The sequence below is a fragment of the Electrophorus electricus genome, chromosome 2, assembly GCF_041902795.1.
Source record: "Electrophorus electricus isolate QZ-2024a chromosome 2, ASM4190279v1, whole genome shotgun sequence".
Lineage (NCBI taxonomy): Eukaryota > Metazoa > Chordata > Actinopteri > Gymnotiformes > Gymnotidae > Electrophorus > Electrophorus electricus.
Window position 1 is genome coordinate 2113630 of NC_137498.1, and position 16582 is coordinate 2130211.

Sequence of the window (16582 nt, forward strand, 5' to 3'; positions counted from 1 at the left end):
GATCTGGTCAATGGTGGTGATGTGCTGGTCCGGGACTGCATATGCCTCTGGCCACTTCATAAAACAGTCCATGGCCGTGATGACATAGTGGTTCTCCACCATCATCACAGGAAATGGACCCAGCATGTTGACACCTACTCTCTTCATAGGCATCTGTAGTGTCTGCCATAGGCCCCACAGGCCAAGGCTGGCTGCAAAAAAGTAGTCCATCACATTCTGTAAGTTTGTCCCAGACAAAAGGGTAGAGGGCAAAAGGGTATGGCCTATAAGGTCTCATTTTCTATCAGATTTTGTTTCTTTCCCACTTGATTTATTCAGTGTTCTTGTGCCTCTCTTCAAATCGATGAGCCTTCAGCAGTCGTCTGAAAGCATCTGTTGATCATTGACTGTGTTTACAAAATAACATTTATTTAAGTGTTATTTAAAAATAATTTTATTTTTGTGTAGCCCCTCTGCAGAATTGGTTTTAAATTACATTTGAAATAGCATTTAAAAGTATTTAAAAAGTATTAAATCTGATTTGGGGATGTCTGCAGCTACCATCAGCCCTCCACCATCATCTTTCTCATCTTCATCATCATCACATATATCATTTTTATGCAACAAAAGGGCAATGATATTATGAAGAGACTAGAGACTTATACTCCTGTGGCGGTTAGCCTCCACATTGTAGCCTCAAGTAGACAGGTTTCAGCACATCTTAAACATTGATGTGAGACAAACATATCTTTGTAAACAGAGAGCCATTGTTTTCCAATATTCAAAAAAAAAAAAAACCCTCTCACACCTATTTTGTATTCCCCATACAGAACACATCAACATCTTGACATTAACAACATGGGGGGGGGGGGGGGGTGAGACTACAAACCCAAACATATAAATGTGAAATGTCTGTAGGGGAGGTGATCAGAGTATTAAACTGTTTAGTTTGAAGATCTCCATTTGTAGTGGTCCTTAGTTGTCTGAAATCTTGGTGTTCACAGTTTTGTTGGATCCATGAATTCTACAGAGGGTAACCAAACTGATCACTGTCTCGAGTTTTCCTGTCCAGAGAGATCTGTATCTACAGCAGTGTATGTATTCTTGTATGTGTGTGCTGTGACTGTTGTTCTGCTGACAGTATGTGGGAACCTGCTCATCATCATCTCTATTTGTCACTTCAAGCAGCTCCACACACCAACTAACATGCTCATCCTCTCTCTGGCTGTGTCAGACTGTCTGGTTGGACTATTTGTGATGCCTTTTCATTTTATATGGTTGATTGAATCATGTTGGATTTTTGGACACATTTTCTGTGTGCTGTTCAACTTTGTCAGTTTTCAGCTAACCAGCGTCTCTGTTGGTAATGTCGCTCTCATTGCCTTAGACCGCTATATGGCACTGAACCATCCATTTCTCTATTCAAAGGACATTTCATCAATGATTATACACACTCTTATATTTTTGATATGGTTCTTTTCATTATTATATAACTTTGCAATGTTTTATGTAGGTGGAAACTTCACAGATTTAATAATATGCCCTGGAGAATGCCCCTATGTTTTTGGTGAGAATAGCACCATAGTTGATCTACTGTTTGTAGTTATTATTCCATGTTCTCTTATGGTAATTTTATATATACAGGTGTTTGCTCTTGCTAGGAAACATGCCAATGCTATAAGAGAACTCAATCAAAACAAAAATGTTTACAAATGTGACTCTATGAGGTCTGAGAGAAAAGCAGCCAAAGTTCTTGGCATTCTGGTGTTTGTGTTTCTGGCCTGTTTACTGCCATACTATGTTTGCAGTGTCACAAGTGACTCATCTTACCTCATGATAAATAATGTTTTAATCCTCTTCTATCTGAATTCTTCCATAAATCCTATAATCTATGCCTTATTTTACTCATGGTTCCAGAAATGCATAAAGCTGATTCTGAGCTGTAGAATCATGTACACAGATTGCTCTTTTGCAAATGTTTTAGGAATTAACAAATGACTCAACCAAAATTAATGCATGTGGAAGGTGTTCAGGAAGAGATGAGAGATGAGAACGTATGAGCAGATCTTTTTTTTTAGAAAAAGCCATAATTCATATATTTTTCATTCCACACACACCCACCCACACCCACACACACACACTCACACACACACACTCACTCACACACACACAGACACACACACACACTCACACACACACACACACACACACACACATATATATATATATATATATATATATATATATATATATATATATATATATATATATATATATATATATATATATATATATATGTTACTGTTTAAAAAGTTCTTGTCCTTCTCATCCTGAGTTGATTTTAACTTTAGCCCAGTTGTTGTTTTACTCTTGTTTGAAAAGTTTTTGCAGTGTGATAAATGGATCATAAAAACCTAACAATCTGTATGCCAGGACAGATGCAACTGACAGAGGTCCAAGATCTCCAGAGAAACCAGTTACAAATCTGGATCATACCCTCAAGTTTTGTATATCCCAGCTGAGTATTGTGCAATAAATGAATCTATTCACTCAAAATTGCCCCAGCAAGCTATCCTGTAGCTTTTTCAGTGATTCATTGTTATGATCGAGGAAAAGAGTTTTTCCTGGCATGACAAGGCCCAACTCTTGAAAGAACAAATACTGGCAGGTTTTTCATAAACTCTACTACAGCTTAAACACTAATCAACAGTGTTAAATGCAATAGGTTGCCCCCACCTGTTCTACACTTAAGAATGTATAATATACATAACTAGAACTGGAATACTATGTTTTATATTACTGTATTTTATATAAGTATAAAATATATTTGCTTAAAATGCAGCTCTCATTAGTTCTAGAGGTAAAGCCATACACATTAAAGCTTTATATCTTAAGTTTTGTATTCTTTATTGCTAATGTTACATAGTATTTTCTTTCTTTGTATAGTGGAGGTTGGGTTTTTGAGCTCTTGGGAGCTTTATGCTGTTATTATTTATTATTTATTGTTGTTATTATTATGCTGTTATTGTTTATTGTTGTGTTTCCTTTGTGGGCATGAATGATCCAGTCAGTCCATCCTGATTCACTCTGATAACACAGCCATCATCAGGTATATCAACAAAAGATGTTCCAAGTCCCCTACCCTCATACCAATCCTATATCAATTTACATGGATCTCTGTTAAACACCAATTTATCATTAAAGCTTCATACACACCCAGTCACTATGAAGCCCAAGTTTACCTTCACAATCCAGACGGCTCAGAATACCACCCTAAATGAAGTTCCTAAAATTGAATGTTTACTGGCTGAAGAGTTGTTTGAGAAGTTGGATATTAATACACATTTGAGTTGATTACTGAGTGCATCTACCAATAGGTTTTCAGTCCAATTGTAAAGTTATGTAGTGCTTGGTAATTATTTATTCAGGCACTAAATATTGGGAATGTAAGATTCTGTATATTTGTAGCAGTAATTTCAGTTAATCCTTGTTAATATGTTGCATGACTGGTTAGAGGTTGCTATTGATGGATAGCATGGTGAGAAGATTTAGAGTCATGTATGTGTATTTTATTATTGGCAAGACACATAATGAGTTCGTGAATATGTGCCTGCTTGGGTTGTGTGAGCATTTTTTAATTTGCCTTTTGATAACTTTGTTTTAATTCCTTGTCTGCATACAAGTGCTGAGTTTGTGAACATGTGGTACCATGCTACATTCTGTACTGAAGAGTTTAACTTCGAACACATTGTTCTGTTGAGAACTACAAACACACTGCATCTCTCACACAACTGAGCAAAATGTTGCTTTTGCTGGTGATGTAATACACAGATCATGTAAATGATCATGTCTGTGAGGACATCAACCAGGTCTGCTGGAAATGCTCCAAGTACCCTTCAGGAAATGTCTATGCATTTCCCTTTCTATGGATTTACTCTGCTGAGAGTTGTCAGTCCGGTAGGGGGTGTGAGTAGTTTCCAAACCACACAAATATCAACACCGCCAGTGTCTCAGGCTTTAATTCATTTGGCTGTGAATTTAAGCTGTTACCATCTTACCAGTACTAATGCTGCTATCACTAATGAAAAACAAATAGAGCAAAAATAATTTCTTTGAGCACAATTTAAATGATCAACTGCTGAATTACACAGATGAATCTTAACCAAACTGATCATTGCCTCAGGTTTTCCTGTCCAGGGAGATCTGTATCTACTGCACTGTATGTGTTATCATATGTGTCTGCAGCAGCTGTTGTTCTGGTAACAGTGTGTGGAAACCTGCTCATCATCATCTCTGTGTGTCACTTCAAGCAGCTCTACACACCAACTAACATGCTCATCCTCTCTCTGGCTGTGTCGGACTTTCTAATTGGAGTTTTTGTGATCCCTGTTTCATTAATATGGATGATTGAATCATGTTGGCTGTTTAGTTCAATTTACTGTTTGTTTTATATATCAATCTCATATATTCTCATAGGCACATCAATATATAATGTTGTTCTCATTGCTGTTGATCGGTATTTTGCTCTCTCTAAGCCTTTTCTATACAACAAAACAGTCTCTTCCAGCACAATGTGCTTTGTAGTTTCATGTAACTGGCTTGTATTGTTTTTTTATAAAACAGCAATTCAGTACTTCAATGGACGTTTTGCAAGTCTGGCAATGTGTCCTGGAGACTGCTTCTTAGTTTTGGATGAGGTCTGGTCTCTGGTTGATCTTCTGTTGACTTTTGTTTTCCCACTTTCTGTAATAGTTATATTGTATGTTCAAGTGTTTTTTATTGCCAAGAAACATGCCACTGCTATTAGAGAGCTTAATAGTCACACCAGGACTCAGACCTCAAAGAACATGTCAGACTCAATGAAATCTGAGAGAAAAGCAGCAAAAGTTCTTGGTATTTTAGTGTCTGTATTTGTGGCCTGTTTACTTCCATACTTTGTTTACAACTTATTAGGTAATATTGAACTAGAGCCATTTCAGAAAGTGTTGTTGTTGGTACATCTTAATTCTGCCATTAATCCAGTTATTTATGCTTTGTTTTATCCATGGTTTAGGAGGTGTGTTAAGATCATTTTAACTCTTCACATATTCAACACTGATTCTGCATTGACAAATGTTCTTTTTGAATGAAATAGGCATTACAGGTTATACAGTACATAGGTTTTGTGGGCACTTATTTGATTGCACTTATTTGATTGCATTTGTTCACTCAAATTTGTTCAACTATAAACATCCTGATATCCTCTGAGCTCTACAATTATGAAATATAGATTGGACATTCTTGATGTTTATGTAGATTAGGTTTTTAGTGAACTTAAGAATCTAAAAATGCAAACATTGCAGACATGACTGAATACTATTATAATTAATTATAATTGATGAGTAGAAGGGTTGGTTGTTCCTGTGCATTTGACAGGACAGATGTCTTAATAACTTTCTCCCTGCCAATCAGAGCAATGATTGCATTTTGCAGGTTTCTCTTAGGTCATATAGCCAGAAATGAAATTTAAGCACCATCATCCGAACATGTTTAGCTGTTCTAAAACATTGCATGTATAAGTTACAATTTTGTCCTATGTAAAATTTGTCTATCACTGCAAAAGTCAAAAAAGCAATGCATAGCATTTAATGGACTAAAAACATAAAGCAATCCCTGAAAAGAAGCATAATGGTACTTGGACCAATCAAACTAGTTTATTCCCTGGTGTAGACTACCAAGCCCAGACCCCTAAAGGGAAGCATAATGGCACTTGGACCAATCATCTGTCATAAAAGTAGTAGGCTACCAAACCCAGCTTCACCAGTACAATATGGAATCCAGACTACTAGGGCTTCAACTGATGACTACAAACAGAAAACGTAGCCTACAAACAATTAGAGTCAATGCACATGTTAAGAGTGAGTGATTATAAAATATAGTTAGCCATTAGTTATTTATGATAATTCTGCCAACAATATTTTTTTGACGCTTTTCTTTGGTTTGGACATTGGTGGCAGTGTAAAGTTTTACTGTTATAATTGCTTCATATTCTTCATATTTTATATGTTTTCCACAAACACCACACTTTCATGTGCATGCTGATGTAGATTTATGAAAGATTGAGCACATGGAAGTGCAGGACGTTATTGAAGGCCAGGAGCTCAAATAAAAAAGAGGGTCATATTACAGTGTCAAAAAGTCTAAAATAATGTGAATGTTTACATGTTTGTGTGTGTGTGTGTGTGTGTGTGTGTGTGTGTGTGTGTGTGTGTGTGTGTGTGTGTTGGTAGCTATCCAATACAGTGCTTTTATTTGTGACTAAGTAAAAATTATTTTACTTTGTAAGTCTATGCCATTCCCAACACAATTCCCAATCTAAAACAATGTTAACCTAGTGCTTGTAGTATGACATATTGACATATACAATTAATGGATAAAAATATATTAAATGTTTTTAAAGTAATACATTTATTTATCATAACTTTTTTGTTATCAATTATTGGATTAGGTCTCTGTCATTATTGTAATATAGAGTGAGGTAAAGCAGGATCCAAATGAGTGTGAAGATTAGGCTTTATCATAGAATTGAAATACATAGTCCGATATCAGGAACCCTGTAGAGACATATGTAGAGCATAGAACTATGGCTAAGACTCATAACAAGACATACATCTAAAGAGATCTAAATGACAAAAATGACAGGAGTGTAAGATGACAGAAACAGAGGCCGAGTCCAGGGCCAGACCAGGGACCACATCATGAGCAAGAGCAGGAGCCAGTATGGGACCCAGGACTGGAGCTGGTGCTTGGATAAGAATGGAAGCCAGAGTTGGGGTTGTAGCCATGACTGCAGCCAGTGCAAGAGCTGGGCACTGGAATAGAAGACAGAGCTGAATTAGGATCCAGCACATGAGCCGGGACCCAGTCAGGAGACCCGAGCTAAAGCCAGGATCTGGTCATTAATGAGACAAACAGCCTGGTCAGGAATAGGGAGATGAGCGCAGGACACTGCAGGATGTATGTTCAGTGGCCGTCATGCTGCAGGACATACATTTGGTTCCCTTCACACTACAGGACTTATGTTTGGTGCCCTTCAGGATGGTGTCAAATGCCACAGGCAGGAGGCAGGTCAGTGTCTTCCATGCCACCAGGCATTGTGTGGGCTCCCTAACGGTAAACAGAGTATGGTGATGGCATCCTCTTGGGAACAGATTATGGTGATGGTACCCTCATGGGTGCAGCGTATGGCAATGGAGGAAGACACAGAAGATGGAGGAAGACATGGGATAAGCAAGCAGAGTAGCCTGGGTCTGTATGGAGTAAAGCTGGGGCAGCTAGATCTGCGTGAAGGCTTGTGGGTGACTGACAACCTTTTGTGGTTATAACAGAACGCAAGAACTTTCAGAACACCAAGTATCTAAGCGCCTAACAGGCCAAATGATCAGTATAATTCACCTACAGGCTCTAAGACTGCCGAGGTTGATGCACTCTCCTGTCAGTTTGACCCAGCCAGGAGCCCATCCTGCCTCCCTCCTATTTCCTAGGAGCCATATACCGGAGCCTTGACTGAGACATCAAATGACCCAACCCTCACCCTCGGTGCCCAGGCCACTGGCTGTACGACACTCTCCAGTGCTGCTCTCCTCTCATAACGTGAGCCCCACCTCCTTGGGGACTGGACACCCTGGCACAATGTGCACTAGCCAGCTGCTGGCTGCATGCTACTCTAGGCTGCACTTGGCCCTCTATGCATTGAGATTTGGCCACTCGCGTTGCCCCCAAAGCAAAACCCTTCGGTCTCCACCTGCTGGCAAGCTGCTCCCACTATCCCCTCCTAAGACACCATCTTTCCAAGTGACGGATGAGTTCCCTATGGACCTTCCAACATCAGATGGTAAAGCCACCATTCTCTTCATAGTCAACTGCTTTACTAAAATGGTGCACTTTATCCCACTCCCAACTCTCCCCACAGCCCTAGATACAGGTACCTTGCTCTTTCATCATCTCTTCTACCAGTTCCGCTTGCAGAAGGTCATCATATCTGACAGAGAGGTAGAGGTTACATCACAAATGAGGTGGGAGTTCCTACAAACTGAACATGATGGTGAGCCTAATATCCAGTTATCACCCTCATGCCAATGGGCAAGTTGAGAGGATAAATCAAGAATGAGGCAAGTTCCTTCACATCTACTGCCAGGAACACCTGAACACCTGGAGTACATACATGCCCTGGACGGAGAATAGCCAAAAGTCCCTGTGGCACACCTACACCAACTTACCCCATTTGAGTGCATCTTTGGATTCCAGCCCCTGATGTACCCCCTGACTTCCTTGTAGTAATGTCATGGAAGCCAGGTAGACTGAAAGGAACTCATTGCTGTGTAATTGTATATTGTAACAGGAAAGTAATAGCACAGTAACCACGTACCAGCCTGGAGACATCGTTTGGGTGGCACTGGTAGAAAACACAACCCCAAGTATGTTGACCCCTATACCATGAAGGAGCACATAATTGAGGTCACATACCAGGTAAACATACCTGGTAGCCAGGTATCCTCTACCTTTCATGCATCTGCTGGTTGAGACTGAGATGCATCCCAGTCTGCTGCCCCCATGGAACATCAGGGAAGCTCCGGCCTACACTGTAAACAGGATAGTGAACTCTTGAAAGACAGGGCCTCCAATTACTGGTGGATTGGGAGGGATATGGGTCCAAAAAAAAAAAAAAAGGATACTGGCCAGTCAGATCCTGGACCCTGAGTTGGTGACATATTTCTACCAGTCTCACCCTTCCAGGCCCATTCCTCTCAACCATGACTGCCCCCAGACCTGGTCTTTTGCGAGCCCTTTGAGGAGCTACTGTCATGCCTCGGCTGCTACCAAGCTGAGAACGAATACATGTACTCCAGCCTTCCCATCAATCACTGTCCTCTGCCACTCCCCTGTTCTCAGTCTCCCCCTAGTTTGTCTTCTTCACGACAAGGTAAAAGTAGCCCAGAAGAACTCCAGTAAAAACCATGAGCACACAGCTGTCACAGCCACAGGAGTGGTCAATATGAATGACAACACAGCAGTTCTGGATCACCAGCGACCATAACATGCCCAACAATATGCACGTACTGTAACCTGGCTGAAATAACACAAAGAGAGGAAATAAAGATTGATTAATTATTAGTTTTTTCTGTTTACCTGTTTCTGCATTACTTTTTCTTATTTAAACCCTACAGTTGCCAAACTCCAGCATTTTGCAGTGTAGCCTACTTCTGTCTACAGTCAGGTCACTGTATTATGTGTTCAAACAATACTGGGCTTTTCAAGCCTTTTGTAAGTCATTTTGGGAATTTCCTTTGTTTTTGATAATAAAACCACTGCCTTATTTTTCCAAACTTGCATCTCACTCATGTGTCATAATGCCACAGTCAATAAGTGAACTGGAATTAGTGCCTGTGCTGGAAATAGGCTGAACATGTCTGTGAGGACATCAGCCAGCCTCTGTACATGTTCTAAGTACCAAGTGGGAAATTATGTCATTCCATGGGTACCCTCCACTGAGGGTATGTATCAAGTTGTCATTCAGGCACTGGGTGGGAGCCCTTTCCAAACCATACAAATATCAGCACTGCTAGTAGCTCAGACCATGCCTCCCTGGGCCATGAAGCTGAGTTGTTACCATCTTACCAGTGCTGCGGCTGTTGTCACTAAGAGAAAAAAGCAGACCAGAATTATTTTTTCAGGCTCAATTTCAGGCATATCTTACTGATGAATCTTAACCAAACTGATCATTGCCTCAGGTTTTCCTGTCCAGGGAGATCTGTATCTACTGCACTGTATGTGTTATCATATGTGTCTGCAGCAGCTGTTGTTCTGGTAACAGTGTGTGGGAACCTGCTCATTGTCATCTCTGTGTGTCACTTCAAGGAGCTCCACACACCAACAAATATGCTCATCCTCTCTCTGGCTGTGTCAGACTTTCTTATTGGAGTTTTTGTCATTCCTGCAGCATTAATTTGGATGATCGAGTCATGTTGGATTTTTAGTTCAACCTACTGTTTTTGCTATGTATCTATCTCTTATTTTCTAACAACCACATCAGTATTTAATGTTGCTCTCATTGCTGTTGATCGCTATTTTGCCCTCTCTAACCCTTTTATGTACACTAACAGAGTCTCTCTTAGTTCAATGTGCATTGTTATTTCATTAAACTGGTTTGTATTGTTGTTTTATAAAACAGCATTTCAATATTTCAATGGAAGTTTAGCAAGTCTGGTAATGTGTCCCGGAGACTGCTTCTTAGTTTTGGATGAGGTCTGGTCTCTGGTTGATCTTCTGTTGACTTTTGTTTTCCCACTTGCTGTAATAGTTATATTGTATGTTCTAGTTTTTTTTATTGCCAAGAAACATGCCACTGCTATTAGAGAGCTTAATAGTCACACCAGGAGTCAGACCTCAAAGAACATGTCAGACTCAATGAAATCTGAGAGAAAAGCAGCCAAAGTTCTTGGCATTTTAGTGTCTGTGTTTTTGGCCTGTTTACTTCCTTACTTTGTTTACATTTTATTAGGCAGCATAATCGAAATGAAAGTAGAATCATTCCAGAAAGTTCTGATGATGGTTTACCTTAATTCTGCCATTAATCCAGTTATCTATGCTTTGTTTTACCCCTGGTTTAGGAAGTGTGTTAAGATCATTTTAACTTTTCACATATTCAATACTGATTCTGCATTGATAAACATTCTTTCCTGAATGAAATAGGCATTACAGGTGTCATATTACTTTTAATTTGGGGTACTTATTTGTTTACATTTATACATTAGTTTGCTCACTCATACTTTGCAACTTGCATCAGACTCAAGAGTTATATCCCTTGAGCTCCAAATATATGAAAATAAAAAGTAGACATACTTTGTTCAATATTATTGTATTTCATTATAACTGATGGCTAAGAACTTTGATTGGCCATACTCACTGTGTGGGGAAAAAAATAGCTTAAAATGCTCTAAACTGAGCATTTAAGTACCATTATCCAAGTATGTCTATCTTTTCTTTAACATTTCTTTGTAAGTTAGAATTACATATAAGGTAAAATGTTTGATTTTCACTAAAATTATATTAAAAATAGGACAACGTAATAATTACTTTATCATTTGGAATGAAATACTCCATATCTTACTGGTGAAGTAAGGGATCATTTATCATTTCCTCCACCTCTCCATCAAGGCAAAAGGCAATCTAGCATAGCATTTAATAGACTCTTTTTAATATGATATGAACAAGAAGCAACCCCTGAGGGGAAACATAATGGTACTTGAACCAATCAAACTAGTTTATTCCCTGGTGTAGGCTACCAAGCCAAGACCCCTAAAGGTAAGCATAATGGCACTTGGACCAATCATCTGTCATAGAAGTAGCAGGCTACCAAACCCAGCTTCACCAGTACAATATGGAATCCAGACTACTAGGGCTTCAACTGATGACTACAAACAGAAAATGTAGCCTACAAACAATTAGAGTCAATGCACATGTTAAGAATAAGTGATTCTAAAATATATTTAGACATTAATTAATTATGATAATTTTACTAAATATTCAAACTCAACAACATATTTTGGACATTCTTCTCTGATTTAGCCATTGGTGTCAGTGTAGCATTTTACTGCTATAATTGCTTCAGATTCTTCAGGTTCATGTAGAATAATTATTACACTTCTCTCTGTATTTTATATGTTTTAACAAACATCACACTTTCATGTGCATGCTGATGTAGATTTATGAAAGATTGAGCACATGGAAGTGCAGGAAGTTCTTCAAGGCCAAGAGCTCAAATTAAAAATAGGGGCATATTACAGTGTCAAAAAGCCTAAAATAATGTGAATGTTTATGTGTGTGTGTGTGTGTGTGTGTGTGTGTGTGTGTGTGTGTGTGTGTGTGTGTGTGTGTGTGTTGGTAGCTATCCAATACAGTGCTTTTATTTGTGACTAAGTAAAAATTATTTTACTTTGTAAGTCTATGTCATTCCCAACACAATTCCCAATCTAAAACAATGTTAACCTAGTGCTTGTAGTATGACATATTGACATATACAATTAATGGATAAAAATATATTAAATGTTTTTAAAGTAATACATTTATTTATCATAACTTTTTTGTTATCAATTATTGGATTAGGTCTCTGTCATTATTGTAATATAGAGTGAGGTAAAGCAGGATCCAAATGAGTGTGAAGATTAGGCTTTATCATAAAATTGAAATACATAGTCCGATATCAGGAACCCTGTAGAGACATATGTAGAGCATAGAACTATGGCTAAGACTCATAACAAGACATAAATCTAAAGAGAACTAAATGACAAATGACAAAAATTACAGGAGTGTAAGATGACAGAAACAGAGGCTGAGTCCAGGGCCAGACCAGGGACCACATCATGAGCAAGAACAGGAGCAGGAGCCAGTATGGGACCCAGGACTGGAGCTGGTGCCTGGATAAGAATGGAAGCCAGTTGAGTTGAGAACGCATACATGCAACCATAACATGCCCAACAATACGTTCGTGCGGCAACTTAGCTGAAGTAACACAAAGACAGAAATTAAAGTTTGCCTGATTAGCTTTTCCATTTACCTGTTTCTGGTTTACTTTGGCCTATTTAAATCCTACAGGTGCCAAAGTCCAGTGCTTTGCAGTGTAGCCTGCTTCTGCTTACAGTCAAGTCACTGTATTATGGGTCCATAATTTGTTTTTGATAATAAAACCACTGCCTTATTTTTCCAAACTTGCATCTCACTCATGTGTCATAATGTCACAGTCAATAAGTGAACTGGAATTAGGGCCTGTGCTAGAAATAGGCTGAACATGTCTGTGGGGACATCAGCCAGCCTCTGTACATGTTCTAAGTACCCAGTGGAAAATTATGTTATTCCATGGGTACCCTCATTCAGGCACTGGGTGGGAGCCCTTTCCAAATCATACAAATATCAGCACTGCTAGTAGCTCAGACCATGCCTCCCTGGGCCATGAAGCTGAGTTGTTACCATCTCACCAGTGCTGCGGCTGTTGTCACTAAGAGAAAAAATCAGATCAGAATTATTTTTCCAGGCTCAATTTCAGGCATATCTTACTGATGAATCTTAACCAAACTGATCATTGCCTCAGGTTTTCTTGTCCAGGGAGATCTGTATCTACTGCACTATATGTGTTATCATATGTCTCTGCCGCAGCTGTTGTTCTGGTAACAGTGTGTGGGAACCTGCTCATCGTCATTTCTGTGTGTCACTTCAAGGAGCTCCACACACCAACAAACATGCTCATCCTCTCTCTGGCTGTGTCAGACTTTCTTATTGGAGTTTTTGTCATTCCTGCAGCATTTATTTGGATGATTGAGTCATGTTGGATTTTTAGTTCAACTTACTGTTTTTGTTATATATCTATGTCATATTTTCTGTCAACCACGTCAGTGTTTAATGTTGCTCTCATTGCTGTTGATCGCTATTTTGCCCTCTCTAACCCTTTTATGTACACTAACAGAGTCTCTCTTAGTTCAATGTGCATTGTTATTTCATTAAACTGGTTTGTATTGTTGTTTTATAAAACAGCATTTCAGTACTTCAATGGAAGTTTAGCAAGTCTGGTAATGTGTCCCGGAGACTGCTTCTTAGTTTTGGATGAGGTCTGGTCTCTGGTTGATCTTCTGTTGACTTTTGTTTTCCCACTTGCTGTAATAGTTATATTGTATGTTCTAGTTTTTTTTATTGCCAAGAAACATGCCACTGCTATTAGAGAGCTTAATAGTCACACCAGGAGTCAGACCTCAAAGAGCATGTCAGACTCAATGAAATCTGAGAGAAAAGCAGCCAAAGTTCTTGGCATTTTAGTGTCTGTGTTTTTGGCCTGTTTACTTCCGTGCTTTGTTTACATTTTATTAGGCAGCATAGTAGAAATGAAAGTAGAATCATTCCAGAAAGTTCTGATGATGGTTTACCTTAATTCTGCCATTAATCCAGTTATCTATGCTTTGTTTTACCCCTGGTTTAGGAAGTGTGTTAAGATCATTTTAACTTTTCACATATTCAATACTGATTCTGCACTGATAAACATTCTTTCCTGAATGAAATAGGCATTACAGGTGTCATATTACTTTTAATTTGGGGTACTTATTTGTTCACATTTATACATTAGTTTGCTCACTCATACTTTGTAACTTGCATCAGACTCAAGAGTTATATCCCCTGAACTCCAAATGTATAAAAATAAAAAGTAGACATACTTTATTCAATATTATTGTATTTCATTATAACTGATGGCTAAGAGCTTTGATCGGCCAGCAATTGTGTGGGAAAAAATAGCTTAGTAACTTTCTCCCAACCATCAAAGTCATGCTGACCTCATACAGGTTTTTGTTAGGTTCACAGAACCAACTCTGAGATTTAGGCACCATCATCCAAGTATGTCTATCTTTTCTTTTAACATTTCATTGTAAGTTAGATGTCACAGTTAGTCCCTCCCAGCTTCCGTGTTTCTTGTTTTCCTTGTCTTGTGTATTCCAGTTCCATGATGTATTTTCGTTTTCTCCGCCCCTCGTTTGATTGTGCACACCTGTCACTCGTTTCTACCTTGTTAAGTTCATGTATTTAAAGCCTGTCTGATTCCCTGTGTTTTTGCTGTTCATTGTGTTTGGTGGATGTATGAAAGCCAGTCTGTGTTTCAAAGCCTTTGTTTATGTTAGCCTGTTTTGTTATCCTAGCCTTTATGTTTCCTAGCTTGTTATAGCCTGTTTCCCTTATTTGCCTTTGTGTGTTTTTGGTTTATAATGTATCCCCGTAATCTCCATATTGGCTCTATGACCCTGGACTACTCCAATTACTACGACTCTGGATTTGCCCCAAATAAATCTCGCTCTTCTCTGCACATGTCCACCTCCTTACTGCTCAACGTTAAATTAGAATAACATATAAGGTAAAATGTGTGGTTTTCACTAAAATTGTGTTAATAATAGTTCAATGTAAAAATTACTTTATCATTTGTAATGAAATATTCCATATCTTACTGGTGAAGTAATATCAATGTCAAAGGCAATCTTGCACGCAAATGGTAACATTTGCCAGCAAATAGAATAGAATAATAGAAGAATAGAACTCTGCTCTGCAAAAATCATCACCTGAACCTATACGGCAGCAAATGTCCTAGTAAGATGCCAATGTGGATCAGATCAAATTTTCTTCAACAAACGTTTGCACAGGCACTCATTTGGTGAATTAATTAATTATTTTTTTAAAAGGCACATTTTTGGTCTGTTTGGTGTGAGCATGATGACAAACTTTATAATTGCACTAGCAGGAGTACAAAAAGAGGAAGGTGCTTTGCTTGATCAAGACACCAGAATGCCACAACTATTTGCCATAAGAAATACAAATTTAAGTGTTAGAGAGGAAAAAACTATAAATACATACAGACTGAGTAGAGATATGATTTAGCTGCTCTGCACTGATTTAGAAGAAGCACTGAAATCATCAACTCAGCACAGCCATGTAGTTTCTGTCTTGTTGAAAGTTACAAATGCAACACATTTTTATGATAATTGGCAGTATTCAGTGTACCACTGGCCTCAAAACTGGGTTAGTCCATCAGGGCACCGGTAAATTTAGTGTAGTGGTAAGTTGACACTGGTATGCTAATTATAAATAAAAATTAAATATGTGTATGGCATAGAGTAGGATGCTGTCAAGTGTTATGAATCTGGTCCACAGTCACTTTGACGACTAGGAAAAAAAAAAAAAAATATTTAATTGGTGATACCCAACACAGTTCAGTTTACACTCCAACACCACGTTAACCTACTGCTTTTAGAATCACACATGCAATCAGCTACAAAAGTATTAAAATGTTTTCTAATTAATATTTAAAATATTTTTTTGAACCCATGTGCCAGTCCCATGTTTGCACCGAGGAGGATGATATTCACGCACCCATCTCCATGCTCCACACATGTGAAGGTGCCACTTCCTCATCTGGAGCTAAGGAAATGCACTGGACCTGGTGAGGCTTTCTCCCCATACTATAGTTTCCTGTGATGACCTGCAAATGACCTGCTGCCATTGTGATCTTCTGGACCCACCTTCTGTGGACCCTGCACCCTGTGCAGTTCCTGTTTCTGCTCTGGCCCCTATTCCTATCCTGGCTCCTGTCCCTGTCTCAGATCCTTCTCAGGCTCCTGCTTCAACATTTTCCCTAGTCCAGGATCCAGATTATAGGACTACTTGGACATGCTTGGTGTGATGTCATCAATATATTGATTTCATTCAATCCTTTATAGTCAGTGCAGGAGGACAGACCATTCCTCATTCTTTTTTTCTGCTAAAAGGAATCCTGACAAGGCAGAGAACATGGAGGAAAATGGGAAAATGCCACAGAGATATAGTCCTCTGTAGCAACCATAGGGTTTCAGTGGGAGACAGGGGATATGGTGAGACCTAGGAACAGTGCCATCATCAGCAAGTTCAATGGAACCCTTGACATGGTCATGTGGCTGATGTGGGGGTAGTTTTTGTCACCTTAGGTTTGTTAAAGGCCTCCTGAAGCTTGCAGTACTGATCAGGATGTCAACAATGTCTCAACAATTTCCTGGGAATCGGG

General features: G+C 38.9%; 4 protein-coding genes across 4 annotated transcripts; all 4 read left to right on the plus strand.

Annotated features, from left to right (window-relative positions):
• The first annotated feature begins 875 nt into the window (after positions 1-875).
• Positions 876-2166, plus strand: LOC113592313 (trace amine-associated receptor 13c-like). The gene has a single exon (XM_027033149.3). The coding sequence runs from the start codon at positions 997-999 to the stop codon at positions 1975-1977; it is 981 nt and encodes a 326-aa protein (XP_026888950.2). The 5' UTR covers positions 876-996; the 3' UTR covers positions 1978-2166.
• Positions 2167-2348: 182 nt separating this feature from the next.
• Positions 2349-8096, plus strand: LOC113592308 (trace amine-associated receptor 13c-like). Its single transcript, XM_081695347.1, has one exon. It carries the CDS (start codon positions 4131-4133, stop codon positions 5106-5108), a length of 978 nt encoding a protein of 325 aa, XP_081551473.1. The 5' UTR covers positions 2349-4130; the 3' UTR covers positions 5109-8096.
• Positions 8097-8123: 27 nt separating this feature from the next.
• On the plus strand, positions 8124-10711 carry LOC113592303 (trace amine-associated receptor 13c-like). The gene has a single exon (XM_027033136.3). The coding sequence runs from the start codon at positions 9718-9720 to the stop codon at positions 10699-10701; it is 984 nt and encodes a 327-aa protein (XP_026888937.2). The 5' UTR covers positions 8124-9717; the 3' UTR covers positions 10702-10711.
• Positions 10712-13073: 2362 nt separating this feature from the next.
• Positions 13074-14853, plus strand: LOC113592307 (trace amine-associated receptor 6-like). The gene has a single exon (XM_027033142.3). The coding sequence runs from the start codon at positions 13074-13076 to the stop codon at positions 14055-14057; it is 984 nt and encodes a 327-aa protein (XP_026888943.2). The 3' UTR covers positions 14058-14853.
• The last annotated feature ends 1729 nt before the right edge of the window (positions 14854-16582 follow it).

Excerpts from the sequence above, each read along its gene's own strand:
- LOC113592308 (XM_081695347.1), top strand. The coding sequence starts at position 4,131 with ATGAATCTTAACCAAACTGATCATTGCCTCAGGTTTTCCTGTCCAGGG.
- LOC113592313 (XM_027033149.3), top strand. The coding sequence starts at position 997 with ATGAATTCTACAGAGGGTAACCAAACTGATCACTGTCTCGAGTTTTCC.
- LOC113592307 (XM_027033142.3), top strand. The coding sequence starts at position 13,074 with ATGAATCTTAACCAAACTGATCATTGCCTCAGGTTTTCTTGTCCAGGG.
- LOC113592303 (XM_027033136.3), top strand. The coding sequence starts at position 9,718 with ATGAATCTTAACCAAACTGATCATTGCCTCAGGTTTTCCTGTCCAGGG.